Source organism: Dryobates pubescens, chromosome 16 (assembly GCF_014839835.1).
Source record: "Dryobates pubescens isolate bDryPub1 chromosome 16, bDryPub1.pri, whole genome shotgun sequence".
NCBI classification, from domain to species: Eukaryota; Metazoa; Chordata; class Aves; order Piciformes; family Picidae; genus Dryobates; species Dryobates pubescens.
Window position 1 is genome coordinate 25,282,967 of NC_071627.1, and position 21,324 is coordinate 25,304,290.

At 49.8% G+C, this 21,324-nt stretch overlaps 1 protein-coding gene across 1 annotated transcript in view; it reads right to left on the minus strand.

Annotated features, from left to right (window-relative positions):
• The window catches only part of TCF7 (transcription factor 7), a 69,232-nt gene that overhangs the window by 17,157 nt on the left and 30,751 nt on the right, over positions 1–21,324 (minus strand). The window contains exon 4 of the mRNA XM_054168432.1: positions 2,249–2,381. Within this exon, the coding sequence (XP_054024407.1) occupies positions 2,249–2,381 (133 nt within the window). The remainder of the gene's footprint in view (positions 1–2,248; positions 2,382–21,324) is intronic.

Below are 21,324 nucleotides of genomic sequence, written 5' to 3' on the forward strand. Positions count from 1 at the left end.
GTGCCCGCGCAGGGCACGGCAGTCCACTGCAGGCTGAGCACACCCAGTATCTGTGCCAGGCAGCTGCGAGGATTCCTCCAACCAGTTGTGCAAGGCAAAGCTCACGTTACTCTGGCTGGTCCAGGGACTGGGGCACCAGGCATTGACTCAGAAGATCCTATTAGCACTTCCTTGTCTGTATGTCCTTGGGCTGCTGTGAAACACTTTAAAGGGATGCTGTGAGAATGACCACGATGGTGACTCTCAAGATCTTAGAGAACCATTCAATCATTTCAGTTGGAGAAGACCTCTAAGATCATTGAGTCCAACTGTCAACCTGACACCACCATGGCCATTAAACCATGTCCTGAAAGGCCATGTCAATACATTTTTGATCCTCTCCAGGGATGGGGACTCCACCACCTCCCTGGGCAGCCTATTCCAATGCCTGACCACTCTTGCAGCAAAGAAAGTTTTCCTAATATCCAAAGTAAACCTCCCCTGGGGCAACTTGAGGCCATTTCCTCTCCTTCTATCACTTGATAATAGGGAGAAGAGACCAACTTCCTCTCAGGTAGCTGTAGACAGCCAAGGCAGTTGTGGAGAGCTCTCACAAAGTGATAATGGAGATATTTCAGAGATGAAAGCAGAGATGGGACACATCCAGAAAGAATGGGAAGGAAACCCTCATCCCAGCAGTGTGAGGATGGGAGAGGCACCATGGAGGCAGGGCCCAACCGAGGACGATGGTCTGACCCTCTCCATAAGTAGCAACTGGGGGTCTCTGGGAAGGACAGACTCCCTGTGCCTCAGGCTGGAGGGATAAGGGGACAGTGGGCAGTGCCTGCACTGATGGTGCAGGTGGGGGTGCAGCCAGAGAACAGCTTCCCAGAGCTACCCAACTGGGGCTGAGATGAATGCTTGGGGACTACTCCAGTACCAACTGGAGCCTCCACGGAGGGATACAACCAGCTCATCCCCTGGGTGAGGTTCTCTTGTCTTGCTTAAGGCTACCTAAACTTTTTCAGGCTAATGGCAAGTCCCTGGAGGCAGCTCACAGCCAGGGGCTTTTGTGCTCTGCAAGGCCTCAGCAAAGGCAGTGTGGTGAAAGGTGCTGGGTCGCCTTCCTGGGAGACTGAGGCAGCTGCACGCTTCCCCTTGAGATTCCAAAATCTGCCATAGCTGAGCTTTTAATAGGTTTATTTTTTGTTAACTCTTCCTGGTTTTCTGCTTAGTTTATTTTGCTCTGGTGGCTGACAAGCAAAATGCTGGCTGGAAGAAAAGCAGGATGTGCCTGGGTGTCTTTACATGGGACCTAAATGCTTCACATCTGTGAACCTAGAGTCCAGAAAGGGGTTCAGATCAGGGATAGTTCAGTGTGGTCTCCAGCTAAGGGCACCCTGGATACCACATCATTTCATCAGTGATGGTGACTTGGAGAAGTCAATGTCTCTGGGGCAGTTTGGATCACTCTTGGGTTTGCCCAAATCAGAACAGCTGGGTTTGTGCCTCCTTTTTTTTCCACATTGATGGGCTCTGAGTCTCTTCCCAAATGCCATTTCACACAAAAATTCGACTTTGCTTCGCTTTCACATGAAATCAAGACCAAAACAAAGCCTAGGCAATGTGAACGGATGTTGGAAGACTCGGCTGCACTATGGTAGGGTTGAGAACAGACACTCAGCTTGTCAGTAACTCACCGAGGATGATGGGCTGGGGTGAATGCCTGTGCACCTACCTGTACTTGACAGCTGAGAGTTTAACCTCTACCTACTGCACCTTCCTCAGCAGCTCATGGATGTGTGCTGTGCTCAGCCGGGACCCCGAAGAGCAAAGGCATGTGCCAAGCACACAGTCGGTGCACCAGCGGGCAGCAGTCCTGCCAGCTCTCAGACACCACTCCTGCTTAGTCAAAATATTTCCTGTTTCAAGCATTTATTTTCTCAAAATGACAACCTGACAACAGTCTGGGTATGAGTCAAAGGAAAGATTACTTTCCATTTTCTGGCTGACATCACCTTGCGGGCTCTGGTCTGGCCCTGAGCTAGAGGCCATCTTGTAGAGCTGGGCATGCTCTACCATCAGGGCTGGCACTTGGGATGCCAAGCTCCTCTTGGCCAGGAGTACAAAGCATTGCCAATAAGCTAAATAAACTCCTGCTGCTCTTCACTTTTCCAGCTGATGTGGCACCAGGGAGGTGCCAGCCTTGATCTCGGTGGACTCCAGCCCCCTGCCCCTCCCAGCAGGCAGGCCCCAGCGGTGCCATTACCTTGTTTCTGGCTGATGTCGGCGGGCAGGTGGGGTGAGTGGGAGCCGTGGCTGAAATGGTCGTTGCTGTAAGGGATGAGGGGGGTGAGTGGGTGGACTCCATGGGACGGCTGCACCACGGGAACTTTGTTGGACTGCAAGACACAAGGAGGGAGAGGGCTCAGAAGTTGGTGAGCTCCATGAGCAAGGAAGCTTGGTGCCCTTGGCAGTCCTGTCACTGCAAGCAAGGCTGGGAATTACTAAGAGTCCCCATTGACTCTCAAGGACAAGCAGAAAATGTTCTTGGCTACTTAAATAAACACTGCAGCATCCTTCAAGGAAAATCACAAAGCCAGAGAATGGTTTGGGTTGGAAGGGACCTTGAGGATCATGTAGTTCCAGCTCTTCTGCCGTGGGACACCTACTAGACCAGGTTGCTGAAGGCTGTGTCTAACATGGCTTTGAACCATAACCCATAACCCAAGCAGTGACACCAGCTGATGGCATGGGCAGGTGGAAACCAGCCCAAATCAACATGAGCTTTCAAAATTCAGAACTTTTTTATTCCAGGATGGATGCTACAAGCACGTGACCCAGTGCATTGCTCTTGTTTTCTGCTCTGTGCTACCACAGGGTCTAAATCTGGACTTTCACATCCTGCACTTTCCTAAGTGGGGCCCTCAAGCAGGGACAGCCACGGAACAGCGTTGGGGCAATGCCTTTGAAACTGTGACGTGGTCACCAGCAAGCCCTGAGGATGCAATCCACCTCAGTCCCAGCTCCAGTGCTGGGAGAAGGACCAGAGAGAGCTCAAGCAGTGCTGGGGATGCAGCAACCCCAAACTTGGCAAAGAAAAATCCCTCTCCTCTTGCAGCTACTCCTGGTTCCACGTGGCAAGGCCATCAGAGCCCAACATCTTTGTGGAAGGTGCTTTTCTGTGAAGCCTTCTGCGTGTTGGAGCAGGGCGAGGGGAGCCTGCTGAAAAGAGCCTGAGGAAAACAGGCAGAGGCTGCCGTCTGCAGCCAGCCGCCCGCCGCCAGCACCACAGCCTGCTCCATACATGCCTGGTTTCGCCCATGGCTGCCTTTAAACCCAAACATGACTTTGCCTTGGTGGTGGAATGTTAGGATTTGTCCCAGATAAATCCAGGAAGAAAAACAGGACTGAGGGCACTCCAAAATGGGGAGAAAATGAGAACAGACCAGGTAAGACAGCTCTCCAGGGATAGAAGCTGGGCATTGGTACCCAAGCCTCCAGATGATTTGCTGCCTGGCTTTGGACAAGTCATGTGCAGTCTCTGGGCTTGATTCACTGGTACCTTCCACTGTGGGACTGATGTTGCTCAGGCAGAGTGAGTACACAATGATGGTTTTGGTGGTGGTGGCACAGTCAGAGCTGATGGCTCTGGAGGACCTATCCTGGAGCTCTCCCTGCCACTCCAAGCTGCTGGCACAGCAGCCCAAGAGCCCTGGGCAAGTCTTGCATCTTGCATCCCTGCTCCAAAGGAGGAAACCCATGGTGTGGAAAGGAAAACAAGGAAAACAAACCAATGGAGATGCTGCTTTGCATGTGTCTTTCCCACTAAGGTTTGCTCATGCAAATAAAACCCAGGAGACATGCAGGTTCGCAGAATCACAGAATCAGCCAGGGTGGAAGAGACCTCCAAGATCATTTGCTTCTCAGAACTCAGGGCTTCCCTAATTCCTGATGCTTACCAAATGCAGAGTTGCTGTGCACAGCAGGCAACTGGGAATGTAACCCTTCCGACCAGCACACAGTGGCGTGGCACAGGCAGCAGGCTCAGGGACTGTGGGGTGCTGGGCTGGCTCCTGCTCAGTTAAACAGGCATGGAGCTCTGAGCTTTTGCTATCCTTGCCCATGAAATGAAATGTCCCCATCACCCCAGGCCATGCTGGACCCCATGACTGCCCCCAGGCAAGGGGAGGCTGGAAGCATCCTGAGGAGTGCAGAGGCCTGGTGTAGGATGGAGCATCTCACTTTCAAACTGTCCCACACTGGTGGCCATCAGGACAGGTTGGTCACCTCACTTTTGGACTGTCCCATGTTGGTGGCCCCAAAGAGAGTGACAAGAAAAGGCCAGCGCCAGCTTGCTGGTGGCCAGTCTGGGGAGAGGAGCCTGCCCAAGGGACCGTGGTCATGCCAGGTTGGTGGTTGTCACCACCAAGGCAGAGGGCTTTTGGCAGGCCAAGAGCCCTGTGCCATCCACTCTGCCATGTGTCCAGCTGCTGGGAGGAGCCACCCTGGCTGGTCCTGGCACAGAGCTGGAAGATGAATGGGTTGAGCTCCGAGAACGTTCCCAAGCTCCTCTGACCTGCTTGGGTGCCTCCAGGATGAAAGCCCTGGGCGCAGCTCATGCGCTGCAGGCTGCAGTCTGACCCCAAGCTGCCCCAAATGTGTTTGCTTTGACATCACTTCTCAGAGAGGGCAAGATGAGTTGACACACCAGCCATGAAAAAACAAAACCTGTGAAGTTTTGATGTTGCTGCTTTGGTGAGGAATCAATTCCTTTTCACTGCAGAATTAGTCATCATGCCATGGAGAGAAAAGTCTGAGGTCAGCAGGCTCCACTGCTGGGGAAGGTGCCTGTAACAGGCATGAATGTGCATTTTGCTCTTTACCCAAACATCAGTCCCAATAAGCAGATTATTAGGGACAAATTATTGGGGGCATTGTTAGGTACACAGAATCATAGACTACAATCATAAAGTTTGGAAAAGCACTCTAAGATCGTCAAGTCCAACTGTCAACCCACCACCACCACGCCCACTGAACCATGGTCTGAACAAGTGTCACATCCATACGGTTTTTGAACCCCTCCAGGGCCGGTGACTCCACCACCTCCCTCCCTGGGCAGCCTGTGCCAGTGCCTGACCACTCTTTCAGGAAAGACATTTTTCCTAATATCCAATCTGTCTGCTCCTGGCTGAGCTTGAGGGTAATGCTGTCACTTGGGGTGCTCTGAGACCTGAAGCCCACAACTCAAACACAGCTCTGCAGAGTGGCACCTCCAAGTTCAGACAAATCTCCCATCCCAGGGCCCCAGGCTGTGTCAGCAGACACCTTCACCCCTCTTCTCCCCAGGGTCTTGCACCAGGAGCTGCTGTGACAGAAGATCACCCCAGTAGCTGCTGCGGACCGCTTTGGGTGCTGCCTGCAAATGCTGGGGCTGGAGCCCTCGGCAGCAGCGACTCATTTCTCATCTCCAGACACTTGTTTCTCTTTTCTCACTTTTGCTGCAGTCACAGCACAAAGGAAGCAGGGAAAGTTAAAGCCACCCACGCTCAGGCTGCCCTCACCCAGTCATGCAAAGCCAGGCTGCAGCAGCAACAGCAGCAGCAGCAGCAGCTCCCTGGTTCAAGGCCAAGTCACCCAGTGTGGCTGCAGCATGGAGCTGCTGCCGGCCTTTACCCTCAGCATCACCAAGAGTTCCTCCAGGCACCAAGAGACCACATCTCCCATGACCAGAAGAGCCCTGCTGCCCTGTATACCCCAGAACTGCTTATGAGCAGCAGTCAAACCAAGGGAAATAATGATATGCAGCTATTGATTCTTGCAGTAATTCTGCATGGGCAATGCAGCAAGGAGCTGATGGGGTTAGGATGCACATACAAGCAAATATTGCACTTGCTCAAGATTTCATCCATTGTCCTTGCTCAGATTTTTATCCAATATGGCCCTTGCTCAGGATTTGCCTAGACTCACAGAACTGCTTGGGCTGGAAAAGCCTTCTAAGAGCATCCAGTCCAGCTGTTGTCCTAACACCACCACAGCCATCAAACCATGGCCCCAGGTGCCATGGCCATGCTTTTCCTGAACACCTCCAGGGATGGGGACTCCACCGCCTCCCTGGGCAGCCTGTGCCAATCCCTGACTACCTTTTGAGTATCTTCCCCCCCTAATAACCAACCTAAACCTTTCCTGGTACTACCTGAGGCATTTCCTCACATTCTATCCCCCGGTACTAGAGAGAAGAGATTGACCCCAACCTGGCTCCAACTTCCTTTCAGGCAGTTGTAGAGAGTGAGAGTCCAGACCAAACAGCCCCAGGTCCCTCAGCTGCTCCTCCTCCAGTGCCCATACAGGGGGAAGATCACTTCCCTACTCCTGCTCTACGCACCACTGATGCTGTTGGCCTTCTTGGCCACCTGGGGACACACTGCCTCATGGTCAGCTGCTGTCATTCAGCATCCCTAGGTCCTTGTCTGCTGGGCATTTCTCCAGCCTCACTCCCCAAGGCCTGTAGTCTATTTATCCAACACTGTCCTTGCTCTGTTTCCATTCAATATTGTCCTTGCCCAGGTTTTTATCCCTGCACTCTACATTTTGTGGCTGATGGAGAGTTTATTCCCTCAGCTCTTTCCCTTGCCCTCTGATTTCTTTCAGTGTCTTTAAAATCCACCGGAGCAGCCCTGCCCATTTTTGCACATTGGAGTTTTGCCTTAAGTGACAAAACTCAGCTCCCAGGATGCTGACTGTCCCCTGTGACTCTGATGAGTGTCACAGCACCAAGCATCACTTGGGTACCAGGGGACAAGCTCCCTGGCATTAAACACCTGCTGTGTCCCAGCAGTCAGAGGTCACCTCTTTCCAGACATGATGGGGCCAAACACAGAGAACGAACTTCAAAACCTTTCAAAAGTTCTCTGTGGCTTTCTGTGCTGCTGCCAGTTTCTGTTTGAAAGCAGTGATGGTTATTGTTGTGAAGTTAAACCTCTGCAGGGGAAAGAGCTGAGCTTTTGTTGTTTACGGGCACAGGAAGAGCTGTTTCTCTTCACAAGTATTTATCTGCTAAGAGAAAGATGTAGGTGGTTCTTCATGAGGACAAAAAAAAAAGAAAGAGACAAGGAAAAACCAAGCTCCAACATCCCTCCAGAGGCTGCTTTCTCACGGGGACATGAGGCAGCTACACCCCGTATCTTGCTTAGCCTGGAGAGGAGGAGGCTCAGGGGAGATCTTCTTGCTCTCCACAACTCCCTGAAGGGAGGCTGTAGCCAGGTGGGAGTTGGTCTCTTCTCCCAAGCACCCAGCACCAGAACAAGAGGACACAGTATCAGGCTGCACCAGGGAAGGTTCGGACTGGAGGTTAGGAAGAAGTTCTACACAGAGTGATTGCCCATTGGAATGTGCTGCCGAGGGAGGTGGTGGAGTCACCATCCCTGGAGGTGTTCAGGAGGAGACTTGATAGGGTGCTTGGTGCCATGGGTTAGTTGATTAGGTGGTGTTGGATGATAGGTTGGACATGATGATCTTGAAGGTCTCTTCCAACCTGGTCTGGTCTGGTCTGGTCTATTCTATTCTACTCTACTCTACTCTACTCTACTCTACTCTACTCTACTCTACTCTACTCTACTCTACTCTATTCTGTATCAGAGAGGTGAAAGCCCCTGAAAAATGAACTTCTGGCATCACTGCCCTCATCTTTACAGTGACATTCAGCAGAAGACCACCTCACTCCAGAAGCCTTCTCAACCATGCAGGAATCTCTCTGGCTCACCTTGTTTGGGAAATGCTGCTGCTGTGATGCTAAACAGAACTTTCTGTGAAAGAGAGGTCAGGGATTGGCACAGGCTGCCCAGGAGGGTGGTGGAGTCCCCATCCCTGGAGGTGTTCCAGAAACCTATGGCCATGGCACCTGTGCCCATGGTTTAGTGGCCATGGTGGTCTTAGATTGATGGCTGAGACTTGATGATCTTAGAGGCCTTTTCCAACCAAAACAATACTATGATTCTGTGGTGCTGCATCTGCTCAGAAGGGGACAAAACGATCCTCTAGTCCCAGTGTGCTGGCTGCCACAAAGGGCCACGCTGACATTTGGCTTTATGGAAACCAATGCTGGGGTGACACAATCCAGGGGCTGCACCACACCACCAACTCCCTCCTGTCACTCCCCAACACTGGGGTAATATAACACTGGGGCTGCCACCCCCCAGCTATGTCCCCTCCTCTACAACATTTGGTTATTGATTCTCTTGCCTTGTGGGCAATGGAGAAACCCCCCCACCCTATCTCTGTCCCATGGGGGGTTCTGTGGCATTGAATCAGAAGCTGCTAGGCCTGCAGTTACTGGTAAGTCTTGAGGCTTCAAGTGAGGAGGCACCTCCTTGACCCACAGAGGCTGATAGTATCTGACCTCCTTTATTTCATTGCTTCTCAGAGACCAGCAGTTGGTCAGATACCCAGAATTAACCAAACCAGGGAAATGTCCAAGAGGGGAAGGGAGGAAAACAAAATAGAAGTGTGCCACAGAGCCAAGGCTCACCCTTGGGCAAGGCTCCAAAGACCGCAGACATGACCCTCATGGGCAGCCCTGCACCAGCCAGAACTTACGGTGCAAGGCTTGGTGCAAGAGGGTTTGCACTGTGAGAGCCACATCCCAGTCTCTCACACCAGCAGCCTGGGGGCTTTGCACAACCATTTGTAACCCCCAGCCCTACCTGGGCCCTGGATCTGAGCGGAGGTGGCTCAGGTGCTGGGCTGTCACAGCCCCTGGGATTTCTGGGTGCAGCAGCCCAGCACCAACCCTGCAGCTGTCAGTGCTGCCCAGTTTTCTGGAGGCAAATGTTGGCTTCCACATCCCCTGGGCATCAGGAGGTGGCTCTGGCAGCTCAGATGGGTTTTTCTCTTCTACTGAAACAAGATGAAACCAGCCCAGGTATCTGAAAGGGCACAGGGGACTTCATAACAACACCCACAATCTCTGCTCTGATTTAAGGTGTTTCAATTCTCCAAACATCAGAGAGGGTGAAACCTGCCCCCTTGTGCTGCAGCAGTGCCAGGGGGCATAGCCACCATGGGTACTGCTGGTGTCACCATGGCACCTGGACAGATCTGTCACAGGACTTTTGTCCCTATCTCTAGGCTTGGGATGGGACAGATGCAGGCACTACACTCTTTATTTTATTTATTTTATTCCATTTTATTCCATTTTTCATTTGTATATTTTATTTATGTTTTCCTCTCCTGTCCTCTCAAGCCCTGGCCCAGGCTGCCCAGGGCAGTGGTGGAGTCTCCATCCCTGGAGGGGTTTAAAAGCTGTGTATGATGTGGTGCTGAGGGCTATGGCTTAGTGGCAGTGCTGGGTTAATGGTTGGACCTGATGATCTTAAAGTTCTCTTCTAATCAAAATAATTAACAGTTGGGCTTGATGATCTTTAAGGTCTTTTGCAGCCAAAATGATTCTATGATTCTATTCTATTTCTCTTTAACCTGTAAGCCTCAGGGGAGATCTCACTATGCAAGAACATCACTGAAAAAAGAAGACAACAAATCAAGAGTGTCTCACCTCATCTGAAAGGCTTAGTGACTGTGCTGAGAACAAAAGAGTAACAATAACAATAATAATAATGGTGATGATGATACTGCTGTTCAGAGAGAGCTGTGACCACCAAGGCCAAGCACAAGTACAGCATCAGGTGACACCAAAAGATCTTTCAGCATGTCGGGGGTGGCCATGCCTAAGCACATGCCACTAGCACTTAACAGGTAAGAGGGATGCAGCCAGGGATGATAACTGGTAGCAGTTATCTTTGTTCAGGGGCATGCACGTCCCTGCCAGGGTGGAACCCTTTGCTGTTTACACGGATGGCAAGAGTATTTCCACCATGGCTGGCCATGAATGCATGCACTGTGGCTGCTCCCAGTCTCCAGGGTCTCTCCTAGATCTTTGCACTGCATTGCTCCTGGGACAGCATGGGGATGGACAGCTGTGGCTTGGAATGTCACTCTCACACTAACATTCATTCTTCCAACCATCTGTGAAGCCCAAGGGGCAAGGGCTGTGGTGAGGGACATCTCTGCCCACTGTGAGCCCCCAGACCCATCAGAGACCCTTGGACAGGACTAGGGAGAGCTGCCTTGTGCCCAGCCCAGAGCCACCCCTGCCTTATCCTAATCTGTGCTCACACTCATTTCCCAGTTTCTCTGCCAATCATCTCTCTGGAGGACACGGTGGGAGGGTAATTCCCTCCAAAGATGGGGGCTGCTGCATTGGCCCCCTGCAGCTGTAAGGAGATAGCAGCTTTCCTTCTTGCTCACTTTCAAGGGTGACATTTACAAAGAATGCTACAGCCACTAATCCTGGATGATACCCTGTGTCTGCCTGGGAGGAATCCTAATGTTCCTGATAGGAGGAATTAGTTCCTTTAATGCTTAATACCGTTTCCCCCCCTCTGAAAGCAAGCAAGTGTTATTGTGCAGAGAGGAATAAACATTTTAATTAAAAGGTGGAATTTATCTCCCCTCTGGAGCTGACGGAGCCCCCGACAAGCTGCCAAGCCCTGCTTCCCCCTCTGGATCTTGCTCTGATCTCTTCATGCAAGGGCTGCATTAAAACCTGGCCTTGCTGGATTTGCATATCTTTAAAGCACAAGGGAAATTAACAGGGAATGGAATGGTTTTCTCCTCTGCCCATCCCATGGTTGTTCCCAGATTAAAAAAAAGTCCATTTTGTTTAATGGCTGTAAAATTGCATTAAATATTATTTCATCTTTTTTGTTGTTGCTTATTGTTGGGGGGAGGGAAGCAGACAGACTACAGAACCAAACTCACACGTATGGTAATGCACACCTCCTATCGTGGGAAGCAAATACCATTGTAATTAGGATTAGAAAGGAATCCAAATTAATCTTGTCCTGCCACTTGACTTCTAGAAGTTCCTTAAATGTTACTGCCAATGAGATGCAGAACAAGGAGCAGTTTAAAGGCTCCCCAGCTAATCCCTGCAGACAGAGGTGAGGAGCTGCTGTGGCCATTGGCAGCATGGGATGAAGGGTCCTTGAGACTCCTGTGTGAGATTTAGAACTGAGTGGTCTGATCCCAGAATGTGAGATGGATTTGGACTGCACGGGGATGTGGCAGCTCTGCTACCTGAATATCCTAATTCCCCACCATGAACTGCAGCATCTCTATGAGAGCAAAGGCTGAGAGCCCTGGTGATGTTGAGCCTGGAGAAGAGCAGCCCCGGAGGGGACCTGAGCAATGCTCAGCAAGAGCTCTAGGACCTGTGGGGGGCAAGAGGCTGGGGCCAGACTCTTCTCAGTGGTGCCCAGGGACAGGACAAGTGGCAGTGGGCACAAACTGGAACCCAGGAGGTTCCATCTGAACTTAGGGAAAAGCTTCTTTGCTGTGAGGGTGCTGAGCCCTGGAGCAGGCTGCCCAGAGAGGTTATGGAGTCTCCTTCTCTGCAGAGATTCCAAACCCTCAGCCACTGCGATCCTGTGCAAGCTGCTGTGGGTGCCCTGCTTTAGCAGGGGGTTGGACTGGATGATGCCCCTATGTCCCTTCCAACCCCATTTGTGCTGGGATTCTGTAATGAATCAGGAGAGATGGGATGTACTAAGTACCACAGCATTCCCTGACTCTATACAGCCAGCTTTTCAGATCCTCTACCCTGTTTTTATTTGGGCTCATTTGCAGAATGAGACTCAAGGTAAGGGATGGGAATAAAGGAGGAAACTCCAGCCCAGTGCCATCCCCACCCCATGCCTTGATTTCATCTCCTCTGCACTCGCAATGCTGAAGATTACCTACACTGCTGGTATGAAGTCATACATATTTTAACCTGGCTCTTGTCATGTGTCATCAAATCCTGTTTTTCAGGTATTGAGATTCATAGATTTAATTGCATAAGATTTTACTACAGGAGTGGATGGTCATGAGATTATTTTCATCTCTGGGTCTTGGTATGGAAAGCAGCTTCTAGAGAGCTGGTTCCACAGTTCAGCCCCTGTCTGAAGGGCTCAGTTTCTAGATACAACTAATCACGGTGCAAGGAGGTGTCACAACTGTGCCTAGAGGTGAAACACAGCAAACTTTATGCTTTGTGCTAAGGAATAGGTAAGAAATAACTCCTGCTACAGCTAGGCTGGCTTCTCAGCCAGAGCTCCAGGAGGTTTCTGGCTCCAGCTTTACGAGAGTGACTGAAGAACAGCTTGGGAACAGCAGGGTCAGTACAGATGTGAAGCATTCTCCCTTCCGGAGCAGAGACCACACAAACTGTGCCTGGGCTTGGGTTTCATTTTAACCCAAGTAGATGAAACTTCACAAGGCAGGACTGATCAAAGGCTTCATGTCAAAAAAAATGAGAAACCTGCAATTTGATATGGTTTGGATGAGAAACATAATTGAAGAAACTTTGCTCTTTCCACTTTGTTTTGCTTTGACTTTGGGGATCCAGGCAGGGCTCAGGGCTGCTGAACTGCAAGCAGGCAGCTATGTCCCAGCACATTCCAGTACAACAAAGCTCTCTGCAGGATCTGCCTGGACTTGCCTCCACTGTGAGACCCCAATGATGACATTGATCTCGAAGGTCTTTTCCAACCTGCTTAATTCTATCTTATTGACATCACATGGGATGGTGGTGCCACCAGAGGTGTCCTCAAGGGATGGCGATTCTTTTCCTTTAGGTCATTTTTGGGGAAATTTGGCGAGAGGTGGAGGGTGGTTGCTTAGCTCCTCACAGGGTCACCTCAGGGCAACGTGGAAGGCTTCAACTCTCTTTGACATGAGAAAATAATTGGAGTTTCTGTGGGGGCATTTGTTGAACTTGCTGATTTGAGTCCTGTTCTGTGTCTGCTGTTGCCAGGAAGTACAAACTGATTCACCCCAGCAGCATTTTCACCCACTTAGATGGAAAGGAGTTGGAGAAGGAAGGACAGATGATCATCCAGGGTACCAGCAGTTTATCAGGCTTCTGGCAGAGGTTCTTTTTCCCTAACCAGACAACTAACTAGCCTAACCCACTCCAAAGGAGCAGCTATTTCACTGGAGGTCATTTTAGAGCACAGGTTAGTACTTTTTTTAACTTCCTTGCAGTGCCCTCTGATCTGCTACAAAAAATGGCAGCTCCATCTGCTGAGTGATGAAACTGAGGTTACACAGAACATCAATTAAAGTAAAAAAATCAATCTACATGCACACAACCTCCACAAGCCTGCAGTGCAGTTTTTCAGTCTGGGTGTTACTTAGGGCCTGAGCTGAAGTCCACACGTTCCACATCTGCTTTCTGAAAAGCTGGGAATGAAAAACCTCTCCTGCTATCAGGACAATGATTCAGAGGCCAAAAAACCCCAAAAATCCTTGTTTCAGGACATTAAAGTCAAATCCTCCACAGGTATTTCATTTGTTAAAGTAGAAGTACTCATCATAACCAGTGGATTGTACATTGGCTGAAAAAATCCAATTAAACCACTATTTTCAGTGGGCAGGATTTACATTTTCCCCTACTGCAAAAGGTAAAACCCATATAGATTATAAAGGATTATGGGGTTTCCACACCACTCTGGGTTTAAACTGAGGTGCTACACAGAGAAAGCAATTTCTTCTTTAAAAAAGTCTTGAGCAAGATCAAGCTCAGCAGGCTCACTGCTGGTTCTGACCTTCAGCACAGGAGATTTTATGGAAGATATTTCCATACACTGTAGACAAGAGAGTAATAATCATTGCCAGTTACCAACCGAGCTCCCATATCAGCTCAGTGGCATTTCTCTGCCTGGTGACCCCAGAGAAAGAATCAGAGAATCACAGAATTGCAGAATGAAAGAATCACAGAGCCACAGAATTAGAACATCAAAAAATCACAGAATCATAAAACCATAGACTCAGAATCACAGAAAAAAACCTTTAAGATCATTGAGCCCAACCAGTATCTAACTTACCAAGGCCATCAGAGGAGAGGGAAAGTTACTGAGGAATAGAGGTTATTGAGCATTTTTCCCTCATTTTGTCTTTATGATAGTGAATTTTCCCACTGATTACAACAAGAGCATTGTCTGGATCTCTACCAACATTAGCAAGAACATTTAGGAGGACCAGAAATTGGTTAGCAAGAGCAGGAACACAGAGCACAGCAAACGCCTTGATGCGCTGCTGTGCATGCCCCACACACTGTGCTCTGCTCCAGCAAGAGCTGAGGGACACTGCCAGACGTTTTGTGCAGTGAGGTCTTATCCACTGCCATCTAGGTGCTGCAGAGGCTGTGGTGTTGGCACTGAGGTTCTCAGCTGAACAGTTCAGTGAGCTGTTTTCCATGCGTCTGCAGCACTGCAGTATGCTGGGGACATTTACCATGCTGACAGAAAACATGCAGTGGTGCAGCCCCCCTCAGCCATCCCAGAGCTGCTGCACAGTGTGTCTGTAAGGTGTCTGCACCAAGGAAGCCTGGAATTACTTGGAAGCGATGAGAAAACAGCAACAAACTACCTGGTGACCCCCAGCAGCACATCTCCAGCACAACACTAACCCTGGCCCTGTCATACCAGGAGGTGACACAAAGGCAGTCTCAGTGGCCTGTTTCCCGTGGCATGGTATGAGAGAAGATGGTACCCAGGCAGGTTTTGGGTGCAGGGGCTAGGCACAGCCCACAGATTTGGCCAGGCTCTGGGAATGGTGCAGCCAAGGAGTGATTTACTACTGCTGAGGTTACAGCAACAGTGACACAACTGCAACACAAGCTACCAGGTCCTGGAGACACAAGGAGAAAACAAAGGATGGACGCCAAGATAACATGTTCCAGCACTGAGTCACTCCTCTAATCAACACCCAGCTCCTGGCACATCCCTGAGGCCCCCACAAGCCCCTCACTCGCCTCAGAGGGGCCAGCATGGGAGGGAGCACTGAGCACAGAGTGTGATCCAGGAACATCCCACAGGCTCCCAGGGGGGAGGGAGAAAAAGGTTCCTTGCATCCCTAAAGAGCCCAAATGTTACTGCGAAGGGGGAACGCCTCTTCATTAATCCTTAGGCTTGCTGAGGCTATCAGGACCAAACCATCCCCATTAGACACAATCCACCTGCCTGATCCTTTTTCTTAAAAGAAAAAAATTATGAATATTTTAAATTACTCTAATTTGCACTTGGGACTAATAAATCATAATTATTCATCAGAAAACAAATTGTAGTGCAGGATTTAATCCCTCATATCTACTCTCCCTACTGTAAACTAGCTACCAGTGATGTAAGAATGAGCCACCCGGCAACCAGAGATTACCTGATGTATTTTTTCATTCCCACTCTCCACCAGGTATTATCTCAATGAACACTCGCAGTACCTCTGCTCTTAATGAGTCCTAGGCTGTGCTGGCTGCAATGACATCTGCTGGTGGTTACAACCCTTCTCAGCTGGCCCAGGTGTTACTCACCATGGGAAAGCAGCAGCTTTGTGCTCCTGCACTGTTGGGTTTGCTTCCTGGGTTGTTTGCTTTGGGCTTTTTTCCCTCTCCCAGCTCAGTGCAGAGCTATGGCAGAGTATTTCTGTGAAAGGGAGAATTATGCTACATCTGAACAAGCTCAAGAGGTCAAACTCCCTGACCTCCCCCAGCAGTCCATGGAGCACAACACTGCTCTGAAAACACCTGGGTGGTTTCTCTGCAAGGCCCTTGTGCCATGGATGAGAAGGGAAGGGCAGGTTACACCATGCAGGAGGAGTTGGAACGGTTATGAGTTACGGGATCGTGGCAAAATCCAGAGAAATGAAAGGCATTTCCAGTGGCAGATCAGCAGCTTCTAGGAAAGATAACCTCAGCTCTGTCTGGGTGGCAAAGGCACATGTTGGACACAAGGACAACCCCAGGGCCTGGGGCTGTGCAGGATTCCTGAGCTCACAGACAAGAACATCACAGGGTTTGGGTCTCACTGCAATCTTCATGCTAAATGCTGAGTTCCCTTTGCACCAGGGTTCCTGCTCCTGCATAGAGCACAGGAGAGGAGACCCCACCAAAGCCACTGCATGTAGGCATCTAGAGGCACACTGAGTATTCCTTCACAATACATGAAGGAATTTGTCATAAACAACCCTGGGGTGGTGCCAGATGGTGGTGTTCTGCTTGGACAGAATTCCTCATGCTTCTGCACCACAGACTCTGACTGCAATAGCCCTGCCTGGCCAGGGCAAGACAGCTGGCAGCCAGGCAGGGCTTGGAAGGAAGCATTCAGTCTTCCCTGTGGCTTGGGATCTTTCACTAGAAGGTGTCCTACTAGAAGAAAACCACTGGAACATCATTTAACTAACTTCCACAGAAAGAGTCCCCAGAGTAGAAAGAAGGGAACATAGTCTGGTATCTCTACACCTGGGAAACACTTCTCATTATCACTCTATCAGAGAATCACTAAGGTTGGAAAAGGCCTCCTAGAACATCGAGTCCAGCCATGGACCAAGCACCACCATGGCCATTAAACCATGTCCCAGAGTGCCATGGCCACACATTTCTTGAACACCTCCAGGGAAGGTGACCCCACCACCTCCCTGCGCAGCCTGTTCCAGTCCCTGACTATTCTTTCACCACATCCTCTGGTGCACCCTGAGGACATTTCCTCTCATTCTACCCCTTGTTACTAGGGAGAAGAGACCAGCCCTCACCTCACTACAGCCTCTTTTCAGGTAGCTGTAGGGAGCAAGCGATGTGACCTCTCTCCCATGGTACCTCGCTAAGTTCAGAGTCACTTCATGATTTTAACATGAGAGGGCTGCAATCAGATTTCTTGCAGGGAGAAACTCCTAAGTCTAGCAGCCATCCCACACCATGATGTGGCCCAGCCACAATCTGTGGCCTTGCAGGTGGGGCCAGATGGGTGGGATCAGGGCGGAATGGGAGACCCAAGGACGCGAAAGGACTCTGTTGACTTTTGCATGGCACTGAAGACTGCCAGCCTGTGAGCTCAGGAGCTTTGAAGAGCCTGATTTGTAACATCGAAAGAAATGAAAAGAAAAGAATTAAATAACTCAGACTGCTCACCTAGCATTTTCCCACCTCAGGCAGGAGCTATGATTAATGCTAATTAGCTTATCTCCACGTTAGATCCTGATGATTCATCACTTACTACCCCAGGAATTATGATGCACAGGGGAGAGAGATATTTGTAGATTCCATGGGTGTAAGCCGTGTCTGGAACACTTAAATGAATTTGGCATGAAAAGGGACCAACCACAAGGCCAGCTAATCAAACCAGCATTTCTCAACCTACACCTTCCAGTAGTTACAACAAAGATTCAGAGCAAAGACAAGACTATGGCACTGAAGACAAATTTATCTGCCCCATCGGTGCTGTAGAATCTGTGCAGAACAAAGGGCTCTGGAGGCAACCTGCCAGGAGCCTGTGGCTGCTCCTCCTTTGCATGTAAATTTAAAAAGAATTTTAATAAGTGTTAAACGCAGATGATTATTCCTTATTTATAGCTGAAAGTAGGTGTAAGCAGTGCTTTATAAACCAGAGAGAAGGGGCAGGGAAAAGAAAGAAATCCCTTTGGAAGTCTGAATGGAAATCAAGGGAAAAGCCTGTGCCTGCTTTCTCTGAACTAACTGCTGGGTCCATGGCTTTATTCTCCTGTGGCCATGGGCACAGTGGGGCTGGGTTGGAGGCTGAGCCTCCTCCCCTTCAGACACAACGCATCAAATCAGACAGGACGTGCTCACAGAGGTGTGCAGCTCCCAGCAGAGGTGTGCAGACGGGCGGCCTCCACCCAGTGCCCTGGTGACTGCCTCTTGACACTGGTTTGGAAATGGAGTAGAGCATCCTCATGCAGCTTTGATCAAGGGGATCTACAGCGTGGGGACATGCAGCCTGTGGGGGGGCTTGGCCTTGAGTTTCTTTGCATCAAGCATGCAAACAGCCTGGAACTTCTCTTCTTCTGATAGTTTTGCAACTGTTGGTTACATAAATCCCATATGCAGTACTGGAGCAGATGTCACACAGCCAGAACTGAGACCTGGAGGTGCTGATCAACATCTGGCTGAATGTCAGTCAGCATGTGTGCAGGCCCAAGAAGGCCAACAGCATTGGTATCAGAGAGAGTGTGCCCAGAAGGACCAGGACAGGCATTGTCCCTCTGTACTCAATGCTGCTGAGGCTGCATCTTGAGTACTGGGGTCACTGTTGGGCCCCTGACTGCAAGAAGGACATTGAGGTGCTGGAGCGTGTCCAGAGAAGGGCAACAAAGCTGGGAAGGGGTCTGGAGAACAGGGCTAGTGAGCAGCAGCTGAGGGAGCTGGGGTTATTCAGCCTGAAGAAAAGGAGGCTGAGAGGGCACCTTCTGGTTCTCTGCAACTGCCTGAAAAGAGGCTGGAGTCAGGTGGGGCTTGGTCTCTTCTCCCTAGTAATAAGTGGTAGGATGAGAGGAAGTGGCCTCGAGTTGCACCAGGGGAGGTTTAGGTTGGACATTAGAAGGAATTTCTTCCCTGAAAGGGTTCTCAAATGCTGGACCAGGCTGCCCGGGGAGGTGGTGGAGTCACCATCCTTGGAGGTGTTCAAAAGATGCTGAGATGTGCTGCTGAGGTACACGGCTTAGCACCAAACCTGGTAGAGTTAGAGAATGCTTGGACTGGAGGCTATTAAAGGTCTTTTCCAACTGAAATGTTTCAATCCTATCCATTCCATTCCATTCCATTCCATTCCATTCCATTCCATTCCATTCCATTCCATTCCATTCCATTCCATTCCATTCCATTCCATTCCATTCCATTCCACTCCATTCCATTCCATTCTGTTCCATTCCTATTTTTCAAACCCTTGTCACCAAGCTGCAAGGAAGGTAAGGTCATTCCCTCACAGCCCCAGGGCCTGCCCCCTCCCTGCCTGTGTTTGCTGTAAGCAGGAGAAAAGAAGAAAAGCTGCTGCTCTGTTGTGTGGGGGCTGAGGACTCTGCTGCCTTTCAGAAGTGCTGTAGAGTCATGAAACAGGAGAGATCAAAGACTTGTTTGTGAACTTGAGGGCTATTATTGAACACAGCACCTTCTCAGTGAAGGCATCTGTACCTCTGCTGGAATTCAGATGAACTTCCTCAGAAATAGATCCCTGTGCCACTGCTGCACTTGCAGTCCATCAAAGCACCTTATTTACAGGAGGTTAATTAAGGAAACTGCCCCAGCCCGGTCACCTCGCAGTGGTGACATCAGATACCCTTCCCTGAACCTTGCCTTTTGCCAAAAAAGACATTTATCAGACCATGCACCCAGGGTATATTTTTTTATTTGACCCTGTGACACCAGGCAGGGAAATCTGGGACAGGAGGGTCCCCTCATTCAGAGAAGCAGCGCAGGTGACACTCCACACCAGCAGCACTCACCCATTTTTTCCCCTACCTTACGGCTGCTGTGAAACATGGGCCTAAACCACAACACAGCCTGGACGTGGAGGGTGATGTTAACCCCAGAGCCAGCCCTCCTAGTCCCATCTCATGAGATTCTTGATTTTAGTGTAGTTTCTAACAAATAATAAATCATTCCAGCAGCTCCACCTGAATCCTGCCTTAAGGCAGGTTGACTATAGCATGCATCTTTCTGGCTCAGGTGAGTTTTGGTTAGGGTTAGTATTTGACATGGGGAAAGCGATGGTGGTGTGGATGGAGAAGGCGGCAGGATTGTAATGCAGGCCAGGATGAAGTCAGGTCAAGAGAAGGTTCAGTGCAGCCTGATGAGCAAAGTTGGAGCAGAGTACACAGAGCTCTCTAAGACCATTTTCTTTTGAGATTGGTGATGGCTGCATGAGTCTGGGAAGGTCCAGAATGATGGCTTTATCAGAAGGAGCCGAAGGGCTAGGATAACAAAGGGTTTGGGTGAGACGGCACCAAGATTGGAAGCTTATGTTAAGTGAATCACAGAATGCTTTGGGTTGAAAAGGACCTTTAAAGGTCAGCTAGTCCAACCCTCCTGCAATCACCAGAGACATCTGCAACTAGAGCAGGTTGTTCAGAGCCCCAAACCTGCAATGGTTCCAGGAATGGGGCATCTACCAACTCTCTGGGCAGCCTGGGCCAGTGTCTCACCACCCTCTATGGAAAAAATGTCTTCTTTATATCTAGTCTAAATCTACCCTCAATCTCTGATTCCTTTGAAATCTGGGGTCACCAGGAGTCATCAGAGCAGTGAAAGGGCCAAGGTTGAGGTTGGGTCTAGAGGTGTGTTCAGTAAATTATGTGGTGGACTCCAAATGTGCCACCACATCTGGAGCCAGTATATTTGCTTTGGTAACTGGGAGATGTTCCTGGGCCTGAGCTGACATTGAGTGTAGGATTAGGGTTTGAACCAGGGGAAACCACTGAGAGCACACAACAGAGCAAAGCAATAAAGCAATGTGAGAGCTGCAGAGTGCCTCTGGACCTTATTTCCAATTGTGGCCAGCAAGGCAATAATGACCAAGACTCAAGGTAGCAGGTAAAGGTCTGAGGTAAAGCACCAACTAGATACTGTACTATGGGAGCAGAAGCAGCTACACTGCCTCATGGCTTTTCTCAGCCAAATCTTAATCCTAAAAATCTACTTTCCTATCCATTGTCTTCTAGAAACCCTAAGGTGAGCATGCTGTCCTGGTCCCCAGGCTCATAGGTCTCTACCAGCCCCAAACCCTCACCCTAACACTTGCCTCATCCTAAGCCAGACCCAGTGTTTTTGGTTTGGGGGGGTGGGGGGGGGGGGGTTTGGCTGGTTGCTTTTTGGTGTTTTTTGTTTGTTTGATTGATTTTTTTTTTGTTAAATTGTATATTCAAGCCAAATCCTCACAAAATTGTTGCTCTGTGAAAAATTATCATGTCTTGGTCTTCCCAATGGCAGCTGATGTTCTAAGTTCAGCTAGCTGTGGGCCTCTGCACCAATGAAGGACAGCAGTGAATGAGAATGAGAACCTACACATGAAACCTGTCTTCTGCAGTGCAGGTGGACTGGCCTGTGAAACCCACAGGGACTGAGTTAGACTGCAAACCTTCACCGCTGTGGGAGGAATAGAAAGTGAAAGCAGTCCTGAGTGTGGAAGGCAATTCTCTTGCCCACCCCATCAGTGCACAGTGATAAATACATCCATGTGACCTTTGCATAGAGTCTGTTCTGAGAGATTTGTCTTTTTTCCCTGTCCCAAGGTAGAAACTTTCCATTCCAGTTGATACACTTAAGGTCTGGTCAGTCATACTTCCTCCCCTGACTTTCTGAGTAACAAATAGTACCAGTGCTGCGACTTGCATCCCATCCTTTCTTTCACAGGCACAAGTCACTGGAAAACAAGCAGCACCTCTAACTATGCTGCTATGAGACAAAACAGGACTTGTAGCCTCCTTGTATTTTGGGCTGTAATCCCTGTATCTTGGTCCTCACTGTGT